The 18,552-nt window shown below is 39.5% G+C and overlaps 1 protein-coding gene across 1 annotated transcript in view; it reads right to left on the reverse strand.

Moving 5' to 3' along the window:
* Positions 1–18,552, reverse strand: part of si:ch211-186j3.6 (neural-cadherin) — a 313,671-nt gene that overhangs the window by 128,737 nt on the left and 166,382 nt on the right. The window contains exons 21-24 of the mRNA XM_005929219.3: positions 14,870–15,313; positions 14,396–14,726; positions 12,770–12,863; positions 8,085–8,269 (exon numbers count right to left, since the gene is read on the reverse strand). Coding sequence (XP_005929281.1) covers positions 8,085–8,269; positions 12,770–12,863; positions 14,396–14,726; positions 14,870–15,313 — 1,054 coding nt within the window. The remainder of the gene's footprint in view (positions 1–8,084; positions 8,270–12,769; positions 12,864–14,395; positions 14,727–14,869; positions 15,314–18,552) is intronic.

Below are 18,552 nucleotides of genomic sequence, written 5' to 3' on the forward strand. Positions count from 1 at the left end.
TCTCTTCCACAGCAGGAGAATCAGGCTGCTTCTCCTAGCATGACATCCCAGAAGTCCTTTTGTTAACAATTTTCTAATCTAGCAGATTCAGATTATAACTAATAATAGTCGCAATAGTAATAGTCACCAAAATGTGTTGGGTTTGGGCTGTTTGGTTACACAAAACTCAAGGCTTTGGTTAGTTTAGATTACTTTGAAATATTACCACATGAAATGACTTTTAAATGTAAAGGCTGTTTCATATATGTAATCTCAGTCAGTCTCAATGTGTTTAACCTTTACTAATGGAATTTCAGCTTAAGATCTCAGAGAACTGCAAAAATATATTTCAGACTTTGGTTAACTCTTAGATCAAGTGGGTATCTTCCAGGGAATTTTGAGCTTAAGAAGGCAAATGCTTAAAAGGAAGGAATATCTTTGAGGCCAGAGTCTAAGCAGGTAGAGCTGTTAACAAAAACATTTCAATTGTGCAAGTTAACATGTAGATGGGAGCCAATACACAAAGGACCAGGACTAACAAACTGCTCTACGTAAGAAAACCCAAACTAATTTCATTGTTATCAGCACTACGAGACTCAAAGTTCATCTCACAGAGAACGAAGTAAAAGAATGCACACACACACATATATATATAAAAAGGGGTGGGCAGGGTGATTAGGTTTGTGAGCGTAGAGAAGGAGACAGAGCCTAGGCATTAAGAGACAAGACAGGGGGCTCAGAATGGGCTCAGCGGATACAACGTGAGGGATCGAGGCTAATGTCAGCTCCCATCAGTCAGTCCAGAGGGAGAAACAAGGACACAGGCAGACAGAGAGACAGTCAGGAGGGATAGGGGCTGGCGGGGGGAGAGGGTAGTAACTCCTAACGCAGTGTGGCAGCCTTTGCACCTGGCTTTGATCCAACCTCACAACTGACTTCTGCTTTCTCCTTCCCAGAGGCTTCATTGGAGGCGGTGCACAGATGCCCTCCTGCCTCAAGGCTTGTGATTTTACACAAATAAATGGTAAATGGACTGCGTTTATATGGCGCTATCCTAGTCTTATCAACCACTCAAAGCGCTTTGCACTACATGCCACATTCGCACACACACACTCACACAGTTTATTCTATCACATATTTGGCTGGATCTGAGGCGTTTATACGAGATTCAGTATCTCGCCCAAGGACACTTTGATATGCGGGGAGGGAGCCAGACGCTCTAACTTCTGAGCCACAGCTGTCCCTTAAATAGACACAAAAGGGCCAAATACTTACTTTATATGATGAAGTTTTATATGAATAACTGAGACAAAAGAGTGAGAACTAAACTGGCTTTGACTTTTTTGCAGTCCTTCAGAAGAGGTCAAACAAATGAGGATTTTCTGAAGCCCTCATGATTACTTGTAAGATTCCAAGAATGTTTTCTTTAACAAAATGTTTTGATAAAGCAAAACACCAAGGAGAGGCTGGTGGCATTGTATCTTCCATAAAAGACAAATGCTGTAAATGTTTTGGAAATCCTGATTAAATCTAGTAATTATATAAAAACACACTGCTTTTTATATAATTACTAGATTTACCGGTTTTTCTTTCAAACATAATAACACACAAAGTATTAATAAGGACAAAAAAAGCATATTGTTATTTAAGCACATTTAAACATAATTCTTTGTTGGCTTCATTGTGCTCAAAGTCATTATTTGTCTTTATCATAGCCACTGAAATACACGATTAACTTCAAGCTCTCATACCGTATATGAAAAATCAAAACTTCTTGTGGATGACTGACAAAAAGTTCAAATGATTTCATGAATTCTAAACCAGCTTCAGTTCAGGACTCCTTTCAGTGATTAGAGGAGCAGCTGAAGGGAACAGAAGGTAAACTTTCACACTATCTTTCCCAGGATCAGAACAACAAGGTTGAGTTTAATCTCTAGCAAGCCAGACTTTTCCATTTGACCACAAGATTACAGTGCACGGCTTATCCGACTGACCTATGGGAAGAAAATAACAATCTCCGTTATCAAATGACTATATGATGAACAATCAGCAGAGAAATGTTTGCCGCTTCCTGCTCAAACATCAGACAAAGCATGCAATTGACTGAACAGAGCTTCCTCTCACAGCTGATGCTTTGAAGCATCAGCTAGATCCTTGTTTCGACTGTGCTCTTGGTTAATTGATGAGAAAGGCTGAAATCAGAGGTGGAGTAATCCTCTTTTCATTTTAGGGAACCTATGTGTGACGCAGGTCTAGTTTTCTGGGAAGCGAGACTCTTGAAGTATGTAAGAATTAATAATAGCAGCAAGCAGCCACAGCCGCTGTGGAGTACATGCTGACAGGGCTTATTAAGGTGCTGCAGATATGTCTGAAGCCTGATGTATAGTCCTGTGTTGAGCTGCCATACAGCCCATGCCATAGTGGGCAACGTCACTGCATTTATACTTGTATACTGGTGTGTATGTATGGTGCTGTACAGTGTGCACTTTTCTGGGAACGTGCTGATTAGGGCTGCAGTGTAGTGTGCAAATTTATTACCTATAATATACAGTTTTCCTGTCTTATAAGAAACGTAATAAATGTTCAGCTTAAAAGTAAAATAAAATAGATAATGATTCAAAATAACGACCAAAATAAACACACAAATGCATTTCAGAATGCTGAGTGGTGAGACTTGCTTCGAAAAGGATTTTCATTCCACTCACTGCCTGGTAAATGCCCAAGGGTCACATTTACTAAGCGGTGCAAAATAGCGTGTGAGTGCAATCCCCAAATAGTTTCATGGTGATTGACAAAAGTTTTGTGTTCTAAACAAAGGTGCAGTCAGTTCATTCCAATGACATGTCAAATCTGCCAAGAATCCCGCAATTTAGCACGAGGTTGAAAACTAAGAGATGATATTTAGATATTCTGGCAGAAAGAGTTGTTATAATAGAAACAGGCTTCAATGTAGGACTGTAAGATCTATGACAATATTTTGACATTGGGCTCTGTAGCATTCTTGTATTAGGACAACATATATCCTTCAAGGGACAAAACAAATTGGAAATGTCTGACAGACAAACGTTTATTTCTATACTCTGAGTGAGCACAGCTTTTGCGCTGTCCATGGTCCTGAAATTATAAGCGTTTTATTAATTTAACATTTTGCTGTTTATTTAAGTGTAACAAAACTTTATTAAGGAGAAATATCTTTGAGATTATAAATGTAAATGGATTGATCAGACAGGTTTGATGATAACAAACAAAAAACAACAACCTCAAACTATTTCAATACATAACAGGGCTGCTATTTAGCCTTCCTATGCCTGATGTCCATCCAGGGCCTGAATTTTTTTCAGGGTCCAACGTCAACATTTTCTCTCTGTTGTTTAGCCATCTTGCTCTGAATGTCATCGTACAGGCTGTGAAATTCCTGTCACAGAAGCCACAGTATGTTGAGAAGAACACGATGCCAAAAAAACGAAGATTTGGATGTTTTTTGCTACTGCTATTGCATGGCTCCTTTTGGTTGGAGCTTCCAGGTCATTCCTGACTTCACTGAGCAAACTTGCAATTAGATGGCTTGGTAATCTCTACATTTTTATCACATCTCTGTCTGGCATTCCAAATAAATTGACCCGAGTGGAGAAATGCCTCTTCAAGCACACACATCTAAATCTCTGCTATGCCTCCCCCGTTTTTTTAAGGGCGGTAAATGCCGGTGCAATTAGTAAAACATTTTGCAAATGTGAGTGAAGCAATTTGCTAGATTGATTTAAATATTTTCCTCCCTTTATTTTGCATCTATATATGCATAAGCAAGAGGGTCAGTTGCAACTATCTCTCACGTGCAATCATCTCACTACACTCTGTCTGAATCGACTGTACCTTTTCTTCATTTTTCATCTTTAAATGCTAAACATCTAAACACTTAATGTGTAATAGCATTTTCAGATTTTAAATTTAAATTCTTCCAGCATAAGTAGAGCCAATCTAATGACATCAGGTTTATCAGCTCTTCAGACCCTTTAATTGGGAAAAAAAGTCATGAGTTAATTCAGAAAATGGATGTGGAAGTGTTGTTAGCGTGGCAGCCTGCTGTATGAGACCTCGTCACCTACTTATCTGGTTCATTAAACAGAAAATGCACTTTCATGATTGAATTTTAGTTATTTTTTCGTGGAACAACAACCTCCATTCACTGGGGCAGCATTAGATGATTACAGTGTGATCAGTGAAGGAAGTCTCCAGAATCTCACATATAATAACAAACTAATATATCTTCCCAATTTCTGCATATTGATCCCACAATACAGGCACCCTGGAGCGTAGACAGACGTGAGAAGAGAGAGAGCGAGGACTTTCGCACTTCTCAACAACGCATCTGCCAAAGGACAACTCTCCTGGCAGGAATAGTTTATAAAGTCCTCATGTTTGGAAAACTGCATCAGCTGGTTTTAAGCAGTTACTCATCGTGTGTTTCGCACTCTGCTCCCCCCTGAACACCATGCATTTTACTCTCTGCTTGTGTTATGTGGACACTTCAAGGACTTTTTGTTTACTACATTTTTTACCTTTCCATCAATATTGAGAAATGGAGCAGGGGGACTGAGAGGGAGCCTTAATCTCAGCAAGGCAGATTTAACTAGTCCTTTCTTTGTGCACCCTTATTGAATTCCACATTTGTTCTTGAAATGGGATTTAAAATGTCAAGGAGGGTGTAAGTAATGCTATAAGTAGAATATTTTCATAATCCTTGAGACTGTGAATCAATGAGAGTGTTTACTTCAAAGCGCCAAAAAAAACCTGGAAATTACGGTTGCATATCCTACACACAAACACGCACAGACACCCGTGTTGCCAGTGTGCAGTCTGCAACTCGAGATGATCTCAGAGTCATTAATCCTTGTATTACATATTGTTATGAAACCACTAACTTACATGTTTCGTGAGTTTGCTCCTTGCTGAACTGCAGGTTAAAAGCATTTGAGTAGTTTTGACAGAGTATTCAGAGTGGTGTCTGACACTGGTGCTCTCTGGCTCTCAATTCAAGTCCCTATGATAGAATCTATTAAATCAATGCACTCTACAGCTAAGAGCCCTTTGATGACAGTGGAACCATTTAAAAATCTTCAGTGAAGGCGCACCCTACAGGGAGAAGTTGCTGACAAATCTAAGTGTATTTTTCTAAATTAAACGAGTGAAAATTACAAAAACAAATAACTACATGGAGACTTTAATTGTGCAATTATTTCATTTCAGTTTCCATTATTCATCTTAAAAAACACACAGTCTACGTTTCTACAAATATTGGAATGTGTGTGCCAGCTGTTCTCCACCGTGCCTTCTCTGTGCACATTAATTTATCTCAACCTTCTTTTAGAATGAGAAGAAAATCCTTTTATGCTCGACTCTCGCTTCTACACTTTTCTTCCTTCTCTCCCTCTGCTCTCCTCTCATCTTCAGAGAGCATCCGCTGGCCTCTCTGTCTGCTTCTATTTCAATATCTCGGAAATCATAAAAATCCTTCAGCCATGTCCCATTTCTCTAAAGCGAATTTAATTCTGAGCAGACAGCCGATGTGCCGTACATCAGGTAATGATGGATGCTGCTGAACATGTGAAGAGAATATGCTGGCTGAGCAAAAACTCGACTAATTATTTTACCAGCATAAGTAATGGAAATAGGCTTCTCTGTGCGAGCACTGACAACAACTGAGATCCCACGAGTCAGACGAGAGGAATTAATAATGGGCGTAATCTTTCACTTAAAAAAACATCTTTACCTTGGAGCGTTGGAATTTTTGGAAACACTGGAAACAAACAGTAATCAGCCTGCATTCATTTTGTATGCCTGGAGATGAGTCTACAAATAATGAGCATATTCCCCAAAATATTATTTAGTTGGTATTAGTATAGGCTTTACCTGTTACTGTAGGTAATGTAGAGTGTGACTGTCACAGACCATCAATCAGAGCGAGAAAGAATGCAGGCTGATGACAAGTGCGAAGATGGAAATGTGAGCTTGGTAGGTCATAATGAAATGTGTCACATACTTTGATATGTTGTAACAAAACTGATGCAACTTAGTGGAAAATTAAAAACCCCAAAGCTCAAGTGTAAATTAGTCAAGTACAGGTTTTTGCAGACTCAGAAGCATATGGATTTATAGTCTCTTTAGGGGGAGATCAAGTTAATACTCTCCAGGGTATAATGTTCACAGCTCTAACTTAATTGTGATTTACAGCATTCTGCACACATTGTCTCATCTTCACTGAATTTATTCAAGACAGGAAGTATGGTGCTGGACTGGGACTTAGATAGCACCTTTCTACTCTGCTGAGCACTCAAAGCTCTTTCTACTGCAGGTCTCATTCACCCAGTTACACACATTCATACATTGTAGGGCTGCCACAAACGATTATTTTGATAGTCGACTAGTCACCGATTATTTTTGCGATTAGTCGACTAATCAGATCATCATCCATTGGACATAAAACTACAGCTTATTGCACCAGCAGCATCTGCTCTTATATAACTATCATTAGCTTACAGCTTTAAGCTTTTAAGGTGCTAACTAAAAATAAAGACAAGATGATAGTTTATTCAATTTTAATGAAATTTGCAGATTGTTTCGGTGAAGTTTAATAAACTCCTTGCTATCTAAAATATAACAGGACACCGGAGTATATTCTCCAGCATCTCACACTTCTGATAATCAGCTGTCTGCTTGACGTTTATTCAGCTGTGTAAAAACTATAACTTTAATCTCAGCCAAACCGATTTACTCAGGAACAAATAAAATACTAAAAAAAGCCAAACAATAACATTTTTATCTAAGTGACTCATATATCATGTTTAACCTGAGTAGCGAAAGACGGCGGTGGGTTTGAAAACGATTTGCCGGGAGTCCGGTGTTCTCACGGCTCTAGTGAGCCTAGCCCCCGGCTAGCTATCGAGCTAGTGGGTAACAGACGTCTCCGAAAACGTCGGAGCGCTTTTGAAAATATGTGGTGTCCTGATAAACTGAGCAGATATTTGAGGTTTACACAGCTACATTCTCGCCTGAAAATATGTTAAACGTTTATTTTGTGACCCAGAAAGAATAATAAGAGTAATATTAAAACTAACTAGCTGCCGCCATTGTTGGAAACTGAGCTGGGCCGCGCTATGAATTCTGGGACACAGCTGCTTCTTCTTCTTCGGGGTTTAACGGCAGCTGGCATCCTTGTACATGCAGTGCTGCCATCTTCTGTTTCAGTCCGTTATTACACTCTTAAATCCTGCTACTTATTCCTGCGTCTTTTGGGATCTTACAAAGCTTCAAACGACGCGTCGACTATTAAATCAGTCGTCGACGATTTTGATAGTCGACGTAATCGTGGCAGCCCTAATACATTGCTTCTATGCCTAAGTGCTTTCTACATTCACACAGGACTGATCCCCTGACTTTCTGATCGGTAAATAAATTGCTGTACCAAGCCAAAAAATGCATATTTACTGTTTTATATACTGCATAATTAGTGAACTATTAGCTTCAGAGACAGTGACAGAAGTCATTTGTACCTTACAAATAACAAAAAACCTATAGATATTTCAATATCTGGTCATTACAAGATTTATTTGACCAACAGCACCAATCCAACATACTTTTGATCTTCGGGTCACAGTTACATTAATTAAAAACCAGATAAAAGACAAAATATAGAGTTTGTGGCTGGAGTAAGTGGGGAACTTGATCCCCCAACATTCCAAATGGTGGACAACTCACTCCATCTCATGAGTCACAGCCATTACCAAAGTCTAACACGTTTGCCTAATCCTAGCAAATCAATCCACACCCCTAACCTAAACAAGCTGATTAGAGAATTAGAGCATGCAATAAATTTGTGCCTGAGAATTTCATCTTTTATTTCTCAAACAAATGTACTGAATATGATACAAAAACACATGTTCTTGCTTTGGCTAGATGGTAGGTTGGTAGACCTTTTTTCCTTTTACAATATGTTTTGGTCAGAAAGTCAAGAAAGTTACTTTCAGACGCTACGAGAACTAGTGAACTACTCATTTGGAGGTTCAGACAGCAGGGAGCATGTTCACGTGTCACTGCAGAGTTAATCTTACCTGCCAGGCGAAGTGACCCAGAGTTGTAGATGGCGTCATCTCGGAGTTCCCTCACGTGTACGGTAACAGTGGAGACAGCATCTGGCCAAATTCCATCTGACACCCGAACCTGGAACTGGTAGGTGCCTGGTGGGGCGTTCTCTTTGATGATCAGGAAACCAGTTCGCTTGTTCAGAATAAAGTAACTGATGGAAAGAAATAAAACACAAGCACCCAAATCAGAAAAGGAACCCATTCAGATGCTTTTCTGCCATTTCACATAAGACGAGCGGTCAACAGGGGTGATGAAGTTTGTCACCCTCATTTAACTACACATGAAAACCTGTCTTTCATGTATTCAGCCAACATCCCTCAAAAGCAAGCTGCTAACCAGTGCAGTTATATAAGAAGTAATTACTAGTAATATAATGCATTCTGTGAAGGTGGAGGTCATTCAAGTAGCTAACAAATGCACCAACCTCCTAGCTACAGCTGACACAATCACCTAAGACTGAATGATGTGTTTGCAGCATTACATTTCAGTGCAGGTAAACACGGTGCATTGACTGCGCTACACAGTCTCAAGCTGCTGAATCTATATGATTCACCAATGGAGAGGCACTGATCACATGGCTTTATGTCTTTGAGAGTTTGTAAAAACCTGTAATTTTCAGTTATCAGTGGGTTAAATATCTAACTGGAAAGTATGACTGAATGCCTAATGTCTATGGTTTGTATAGTGTACAGCACAGTATTTAAAGAATTATGTTGTAGTTCATGTCCTTAGGTAGCTTTAATCCGATGGAATGTCAAATATACCAAATAGCAGGAACTGGAAGTTGGATTCTTTATTTTAAATACTGGCAGACTCGTTGCAGGCTGGCTAATGCTACAATCACACTGGGGAAAACAGTGGCTAGAGGGAACACACAACTGAACTTGTGACCTTGTTGTTTTTGAAATGGTGAAAACAAAACGAACCAGCGTTAAGACAAAGTCACCCTGCTATCAGTTCATGATTGAATGGTTTTAAGTTGCAAATTAAGCAGTTAACCGAGATAAATCGTCAACAGTGGAACCTCCTTCTGACTGAGGGAGTCGGATAGTCACCCTCTGGGCATCCAGCGCGTCATCGTAACTGCTTGTAAATTGTCACTGAACGTAGAAATATTAAATACCACACAACTACTGATTTTCCCCAGTCATTGTCCTCGTTTTTACTTGAGTGTGACTGGGCCATATACAAATTTCTAACATGTTTATTTGCTATGATAAGAGGTAATACTCCAAAAAGGAGTTATTAGAAAAGTCAGACTTTAGTAAAAGCTTTAGAAAATTTAAGGTTTTCTAAATTGTAAATAACATGTCACGGAGAAGGCATTTGCAACAACTACACACGTTGTTAAAGACATTTAATGTCATCATACCAAACAGAAGTGATGATGTTATTGTTGTGATATGTTAATGTATTAATTTTAATTTCAATTCAGGTTAGATTTTTTTTGTGCGCAACGCAGGTTTTCTGTGCGCAGAGACTGTGCCAGCAATGCGCAATTGCGCACCCGCGCAGCTTAGAGGGAACTTCGGTGACAATGGTATTCAATTTACAGAAATGTTGCAAGTAAACATAATCTGGAATTTCACTGATTCTTCCAACATGATTGTTTTGGTATGCTGCTGGCACATGGATCAGCATACCAAACTGTGATCTCCTATATACAAAACTGTTACTCTAATATTACGTAAAAAGTGTGAATTAATGAAACAGTTTATGAATATGTTACCTAACATAAAAGCTCAAATTATATGCACACTTTTTCCTCTTTCAGTTGGCTGCACTTCTGATACAACTGTCCAAGCTGAAGACAGTCCAAAATAAATATTCTTTCATCCCTTCCAGCCTGGACTTTTATTCTGGATTTTAGTGTTTACTCTGTTAATCAATTGCCCTCTGGGACAATAATAGAAAGTGAGCAGAGACGCTGCATTAGGGAGAGGGAGGCAAGGGGGAAAATGAGACTGACTAATAGGCACAAAGACATGCAAGGAAGCAATTTTGCTTGGTCCTTGTCTCCATGCTCCCTTTGTACAGTAAATGAGCTCATTCAAGTTTAATTAGAGAGGAAATCCAAAGCAGAACCTTGGCAAATCAAATAATAAACCACTTGTGGAGACAAGAGCTGTTTTAACTCATTTTACAGCACATGCTGTGGCATTCATCACGTCTTAGGTCTAGCACTTAATTCCAGGATTGACATCACTGAAAGACATTTTTACTGTTTTAACTGGTTTAACTATCAGTGGTTCCTCATTTAGTACATCTGAATTTGCTGAAACCTGATTCTATTGACCCTTATGTGAACTATTTTGTTACAGGTTGTTTCTGGTGCCAACACTTGTCTTTCTTCTGGTGTCTTACCATTTTGCACAATGCTACCCCAGATGACTGTGTCTACATACACATTACATAAAACATCACCCCATCTCTCACCTAGAGATCATTAACCCAACTCAAACGAGCAAAACTGAATCATCCCTGGACTGGCAGGCAGACCAGCTGTATGCTGGAATTAGTTTGATATCTTAGTGCTTGCATCACCACTTCAGGTGTCCTTAATGTGGCATGAAAATGAAAGAAAATCACAACTAACAACTAAAATTTAATCAAAACTAGTAATCCTCCAAGCTGCACAAACAGCACAGGTCTCTCTGTGTAGCCGGCTGTGCAAAACGTGTGCCAGGACCATCGACAAAGTATAACACAAACAGCTTCGACAGCCTTACTCAGCATACTTTGTATTGTTTCATCAAAAAACACTTTAACCAGCCCTAGCTTTCAATTTCAATCATCTATTCACAACTTTAAGACTTATTTCATTGGTTCTGTTTGTTCTGTTTGGCTAACGATTTAAACTATTATCTTGTTTTATCATCTGTTTATTTCCAATGATTTTAGAAATTCAAAACATTTTAACCACTGGCCATACATTTGGCAAAAAAGTGAGTTTTTATTTAGAAATCATGCTAAAGTAGCGACTGGATTTCAACTTTTTTGTTTATCTAACACATCGTCCTATTAGTTATTGCTTGTTAGACAAACTGTGATTGCATATATGTTGGTACCACCGTCCAGAGTATGTTTGTACTCCTCCACTTTGTGGAAAACATTGTTCCACCAGAACATTTATTTTTTACTTATTTTTTCCCCCGCACTGTTTAGCTAAACAACGCAGTAGAAAACAGTAGAACATCCACACCCAAACACTGAAAATACTGTTTGGTGAACTAAAATAGAAACACACAGTATTCTGCAGAGGTCTTGAACCTCCTCTCATCTCCACCACATTTTGCTTGGAAAAATGGGAAACAGATTTAGTCTGCAAACATACATGTATAAGGCAAAAACAGAGTTTGCACAATTCTAACAATCTTAAAAGTCGGTATTTGGTATAACCAACATGACTGTCAGATAATGTTCATCTGCTGCAGATGTTTTTTACGCCTGCAACTCTTCACCCATCTTAAGGATAAACTGACAGACTGCCAAGACGTGAAGTTTTTAGCTTATAGCTTTTTGGGAATCACTTTATTGCTGCAAAAAATATTCTTTTACACCTGTCAAACTGTGTTACATTTGGCATTTTTTTTTAGACAAAAAAGAAAATGAGAACAAATTATGCATTTTTGCAACAGGCTGCTATTCACAAAGTGAGTCCTCTGCTTAGTTTTCTAAGAGACACAACATGTAGACACAACATCAATTCATCCCTTAAGTTAGGAGCCACTTTTATGTGACCAGGTACAAGGACTGGACTAAAAATGAGTGAAAGAGCAACCAGTGTCCAATGTTACATGAAAGCCTGTCTAATTTTAAGCAAAATATGAGACTTTTGCACAGAACTCTAAAAGCAGAGGTGAGTGCGCTATAGTATGATATGTATTAAGAAAAGCACAACGGTGTGTTCTGAACTTAAGTCGGGTTTGAACCATGAAGAGATGAGAGCTGTCGTGAAGTTCTGATACCTTATATTGCACCCAGTCCTTCATAAAGCCTGAACTCTGACTTTGAGAGAAAAAGTAGCAAAGTTTGTCATTTTGAGTTCAACACAGCATGAAAGATGAAGACGAAGGTGTCATAGGGTACCGGAGTGTCACTTCGGGACTCGTCTGTGCATGTGTGTGGGAGATTGTCAAAGTGCGAAGCGTTGTGGCTCAGTGTCACTTTTAGCAAGTGAAACTCTCAAGCAAAGTATTGGCACAAACAGAAAATCGTCATCCGACGGCAGGAAAACACACATGCATTAACAACAAAAATGGAAAGAGAAATTGAGAAGAGGCATTGAGGAAATAGAATCAGAGGAAGAAAATTGGACAGGATGGTAATGGTAATAGAAAAATAGGATGGTAATAAACAAAGATGGATATTTCGCTCCGGGAGTTGTTGCTTTGCACTATTTAAATGTCTAAATCAATCTAACGACTAAAAAACAAGGAGGTGCCGCTGATTAGCCGTAAAAGGCAACTTGGTTCAGGGTATGAAAGAAGTAATCTGGCACACAGAAACTCCTGCATCACTGACGTCAGGATGTTAGACATTTCTTGGAAAGAGTAGATGCCCTGCCATCATTCGCACTCATTTAAAATAGCTTATGACACATTTCTGATTAGAAACTGCTGACCCATTGAATTAATTTGTTTTAATTTACCTTGGCACATGTCCTTCAAAGACATACGTCTTGTTGTCCCAATCATCTGGGTCAGGAGAGTAGACCTTTCCGAGCACTGTAGTTGGCATACGGCCTGAAAAGAGAAAATGCATCCGTCAATCAGTCTGCGTGAGAATGATTCAGCAGCACTAAATATGTCGGAGAATTAGAGGATAACCCTCTGTTTTTCCTTTTGCATTGATATATACATGTGTTTAAGTGTGTGTGCTTCATGTGTTTTACATTCATTAGAATAAAGAAAAAGTGGAAAAGCCTTGAAATCACAACACTACAAACAGTAGCTTTTCAAACACAGGAAAACAAAATCAACAATGTACAAACATAGTGAAAAACAGCAGAAACAGCAAAATATCCAAAGACACTCGCTCAGGTCTCAGCAAAACTGAGAAGTGACATTGCGGGTGACACTGGGAGAAAGAAATGCAAAAGAGAAAATGCTGTTTGAATGCATAATGATTATAATCAAGTAGAAAGAAGTGTTGTTGTCATTACTCTTTCTCATCCAATTCCTCACACTGTACCATGTGGGAATTATTCACAGGGTACCCTTCAAAATTTAAAAGGCAGACCTTGACATGTTGAATTTTAGCTGGATTGTCTTTGTGAAACTTAACTTTTGAGAAGAGTTCAACACCACTCAAATGTGCATTTGTAGCTCTGAATGGCAAAAGAAGATGAAGCATTGCTAATCCAAGTGCAAGCATATAAACAAAAGCGACGTACTGTACCTATCAACAGAGAGGCAGCAAGGCCTTAACTGTCTGACGTGTACTTCTAATGCATAACTCAACCTAACTGACAACGCAGTGTGCCGTGAAGCCTGTGTAAGTCTGAAAACTACATGGACGCTTTCTGGGACCAAAAATCTGAGATTCACTGCCTGAGTTCAGACAGACCAGAAACGCAGTACGCTGTCAGAGAATAAACATTTAAAAGTGTAATTAACTGTGTGTCAAATCGAGCACTATTTGCCTTTGTGACCCTTAGAACGGCACCGTGGGAGTCACGGCAACTAAATAGTGATCATGTGGGGAATGATGATGTAGTGACAATGGAAGAGTTGAGGCGGAGGTGAAAAACACAATAAACACAGTGTGTGTGTCTGTTTGTGTGTTTTAATTACTGCTCACTGATTAGGAATTAATTAGCTGGCACTAAGAGAGTCACCTACAGAGAGAGAAAAGTTTGAGGGCAAAGTTCAAAATGTGCTTTAAAAAGTAGATGAAGGCTGTTTTATTAAGTAGATGCTGGTTGAGCGACATTTTAAAACTTTCCCACCGACCTCCGTCTGTCAAATAATGTTAAATTCACAAAGAGACAGACTTTTAATTTGACAAAGTAAAACAAAATCACCCTAAAGACAAAAGGGAATTTTCAAATAAACCCTCCAATCGGTGTCGTGCAGCTAATCTGTGAAGGCCAGAAAAAGGTGGTTTTGCCTCAAGGCCACCCAAGCTGATTGTTGATAGCACAGAGTCGGGCTGGGCAGTTACCTGGATTTAAATGTGAATTATAATGACTTCCAAATATTATGAAAACACACTAATTGGTGAAAAACAAGTACATTTATGCATTCAGTTTTACTTTTCACTACCGCCTACTCACCCCTGTGACTATTAATGAAAATTTCCTTCTCCCCTGCCACGTGTGCATGATCATTTTGGTCACCGATGGTCACAGTCAGGGTGCTGGTCACCGTCTTGGCTGGACTTCCACTGTCACTCATAATAATAGGAATGAGAAACTCTTTCTGGCGCTCGCGGTCAAATGTCCTCAAAGCTGTTAGTGTGGCTGTGCCGTTGAGATTGTCCTGAAGGTAGAAATCGTTGCTGTAGCGATATTCAGGGGGGACGGCAAAGTGGAAAGGAGGACCATTCTCAGGCGAGTCGTGATCCACAGCTTGAAGGAGGGTCGACGTTTGGTTCAACCTTACTACCTAAACAAGATGAAAAAGGATGAGGGGTTGTAGCTTTGTTCACTGAAGATTTTTTTAACCACACAGTCAATCATTATCATTTGCTTCGTCTTTATGAAAATCTATACATAACAGTACAGTATGCTATATGGGATTAAACCTACCTGCGGTCCAGACACATTCTCAAAGACTATTGGAGAGTACGCTGCTTCAAACTCTGGTCCGTTATCATTCACATCCAACAGAGGCAGCTGAACTGTGGCGCTGCCTGTCAGAGCTGGAACACCGTGATCAGTCGCAATGACAACTAAGTGATGCTGGGGTATCCTTTCCCGATCCAGAGGCCGAGCCACTGACAGCAGACCGGACTGATCAATGGTGAACAGACCCTCAGGGTCTGAGTCCTCTGACAAGCTATAGGTGATGTCACGGTTCTGGCCTGAATCAGAGTCGCTGGCTACTAAATGGGCCACACTGGTTCCCACAACAATGTCCTCAGGTAGTGGAGCAAGTGACATGAAGTGTGGAATGAAGACAGGAGCGTGATCGTTATAGTCCTCCACCTCCACCACACAGTGCAGAAGGCTGGAGAAGTCCAGGTCTTCAACCTAAAACAGGAAGCGCACAAATATCACACACATGCATAATAACACAGATCATGAACTCGATACTTCTTGTAATTAGAGCCAAAATAATTTCACAGTGCACTAAACAGTTATTGTTATTGCAATTATTTTCCCGAGCAGACTTCAAAGTTTCCAGAGCCAACAGCTTACCTAAAATAATCAGACAAAAGCAAATAAAGACATTAATTTTTTTACAGAAGAAGTGTCATGCCACGAGATTTTTGCATCACTTTGACAAAGTTGTTATTGGGATGTGGCTTATGGATTGTTTGTTTAGGACAACAAAAATGTTGTTGCCCTTAACGAGGTAACCAAACAAGAGTAGAGTTTAATTTTAATTTAATTTTAAGAGGTTAAGGAGGCGTAAAAAGAAAAATATTAAATCAGAGTATGAAGCCAATTATTCACCATTGGGAAAGTTAAAAACATTAATTAGCATGTTGCAGTAGTTTCTGTGAGAAGCTTGACTGCAAATATCCAAGGAAATACACAAAAACCGCAATGTTAACAGTAAAAAGGCTTTATGTGACACAACCAGTGTAACTTGGTTGTATTCTTGTAACTTCTAAGAAGAAAAGAATTAAGACTACTATATGTAGGAGGAAGTGTTTGGATTGGCTCATATCATAAAGGAAGAGCAGCTTAAGTTGTCTTCAAAATGGCCAGTTCGAAAGCATTGGTGATTTTTTTTAAAATCATCAATTATAAAAAAGCAGATAGAGGGTTCCTCTGGGTGTGCAACACTTATATCCATTTACAGTGGGGCAAAAAAGTATTTAGTCAGCCACCGATTGTGCAAGTTCCCCCACTTAAAATGATGACAGAGGTCAGTAATTTGCACCAGAGGTACACTTCAACTGTGAGAGACAGAATGTGAAAAAAAAAAATCCATGAATTCCACATGGTAGGATTTGTAAAGAATTTATTCGTAAATCAGGGTGGAAAATAAGTATTTGGTCACCTCAAACAAGGAAAATCTCTGGCTCTCACAGACCTGTAACGTCTTCTGTAAGAAGCTTTTCTGTCCCCCACTCGTTACCTGTATGAATGGCACCTGTTTGAACTCATCATCTGTATAAAAGACACCTGTCCACAGCCTCAAACAGTCAGACTCCAAACTCCGCCATGGCCAAGACCAAAGAGCTTTCGAAGGACACCAGGAAAAGTATTGTAGATCACAACACTCACTGCCAAATGCCAGCACACCAAAGACCGACTTTCGAAAGAGAGCACAAACAGACAAAAGTACTTGTCTAGACCATGCAACCAGAGCTGGGCACAAGCAGTGAATCTAACAATAGGCAAACGCAGGTCCCTTGGTCCCTGATGGAAAACAAACAAACTCGATCAACCCGGCGCGCAGATCATTGTACAGAAAATGCGTATAAAGTAACCAAACTCCAAAAACAAATGAAAAACAAATCTCTCACTCGATTCTGGGACCTCAACGCAAAAGAATCGTCACTCCCGTGGGCGTCAAACATAATCATTCAGCAACGCCAGATGAGACAAAGATCGCTCCAGACACACAACGAGAAGTGGACCTGAAAATGATGAAAATAACAAATAGAAAATGCAGTAAAGATGGACCAAAAAAGCTAACAAAAAAGGTACACCATCAACGCTAAAAACAAGACCTACACACCCGTATGAGGAAACAACCTCCTACAACAGTTGCCAAGTACGCTGCGAAGCGAAGCTCACACGTGCATGCCAGGCCCGTCTGAAGATTTGCCAGCATTGAGCACATGAATGAGTACAGCAAAGAGAAAATAGGATTGGCAGAGACTAGTCAAATTGTAGTCATTGAATGAACAAAGATAGACACAACTTATTATTAAGTATAACTCCTACTCGTCGTGTTTGACACACCAGCCCGACAAGAAAGCCATCTACTGAGTTGCATCGACCCTCCACGACACACTCTCAAACCCTACTAGCTGACAGCACCATAGCGGGAGGTGGAAACATACATAGATATGGGCCCATGAATCTTCTGACTTAAGACAGGGGAGACAGGACGACAACCCAAACTTAGATCCGTGATATAAAGGGACCAGATATAGACATGGCACACCGTACTCGTCGAGATTTTAGAGCCAACCTCCTCACTCCACATCAGGTTAATATGATAACATGATAGACAGATGATACCACAGACGGATGGTAAAGTCACAACATGTACATTATATAACTCAACACACAAAACTTCGACACCAAACAAACAACGAGGCAAAAACAAAGGAGTGGCTATCAGTCAAGAAGAATAATAAAATAGAAAAAAAAAGTATCCGGAGGGCCTAAGACCAGTCTCCAGATCCTCAACCCAAACACTAGAAATCAACTGGTTCGGCGGGAGTGAAAAAGTCCGTGTATGCTCAAGAGCGACAGCAACCAAACACATCACTGCTCCTCCGAAGAAGACTACCTCGCCACGGAGAAATGAGCCGCAAAAAAATTACAAACAAGACTAACTGGGTAGTCGCCAACCTTAGTGTCCAAGAACGCCAAATATAGTAAAACGTTTGACAAGCTTAGTCATTAGCACAACAAAGGTGTATGCTCCAAAGTATTGAGTTGTATTATTCTTATTGACAAATACATTTTTCCAGCCATAAGACCTATTACCAATAAAATTCGATTTAAAACAAAATCCTACATGTGGATTACAGGAATATAATATTTATTCAACATAAAATATCCCTCAAATATGATACCATTATTTTTTTCCAAACCAAGTATAGAAAGAAAAAATATAACCTCCATGAAATGCAAAATTACTGACCTCTGTCATCATTTTAGGTGGGGGAACTTGCACAATCGGTGGCTGACTAAATACTTTTTTGCCCCACTGTATATCCTTTTAGAATTCGAGGTTACTTTCTAGCAACTTTCTGTCAGTTCTACCAGTATAAAAACTTGCCTGGGGGACTTTTCTTATTCTTATCTGTAACTGACATATGACACTGACACTGTCAGACTGCCTTTATGCTATTGTCTTCACCTTCACAACTCTTTACGTTAGCTGTTGATGGAAGGGCTGACAGGTTGGTTTAAGAGATTTATGATCATTGCTTACAAAATTCTAAAAGCCTGTCCTCCCATCAGTTTTGACAAAGCTCAAAACTTTCCAGGATTGTTCTGCATGTGAATGCAGCCAAACTTTAAACGCTGATTTAAAATCAATTTATTTCTAAAACCTTAAATTCTGTGTAATTTTC

Source organism: Haplochromis burtoni, unplaced genomic scaffold (genome assembly GCF_018398535.1).
Source record: "Haplochromis burtoni strain Fernald_Lab_line unplaced genomic scaffold, NCSU_Asbu1 Contig_121, whole genome shotgun sequence".
NCBI classification, from domain to species: domain Eukaryota; kingdom Metazoa; phylum Chordata; class Actinopteri; order Cichliformes; family Cichlidae; genus Haplochromis; species Haplochromis burtoni.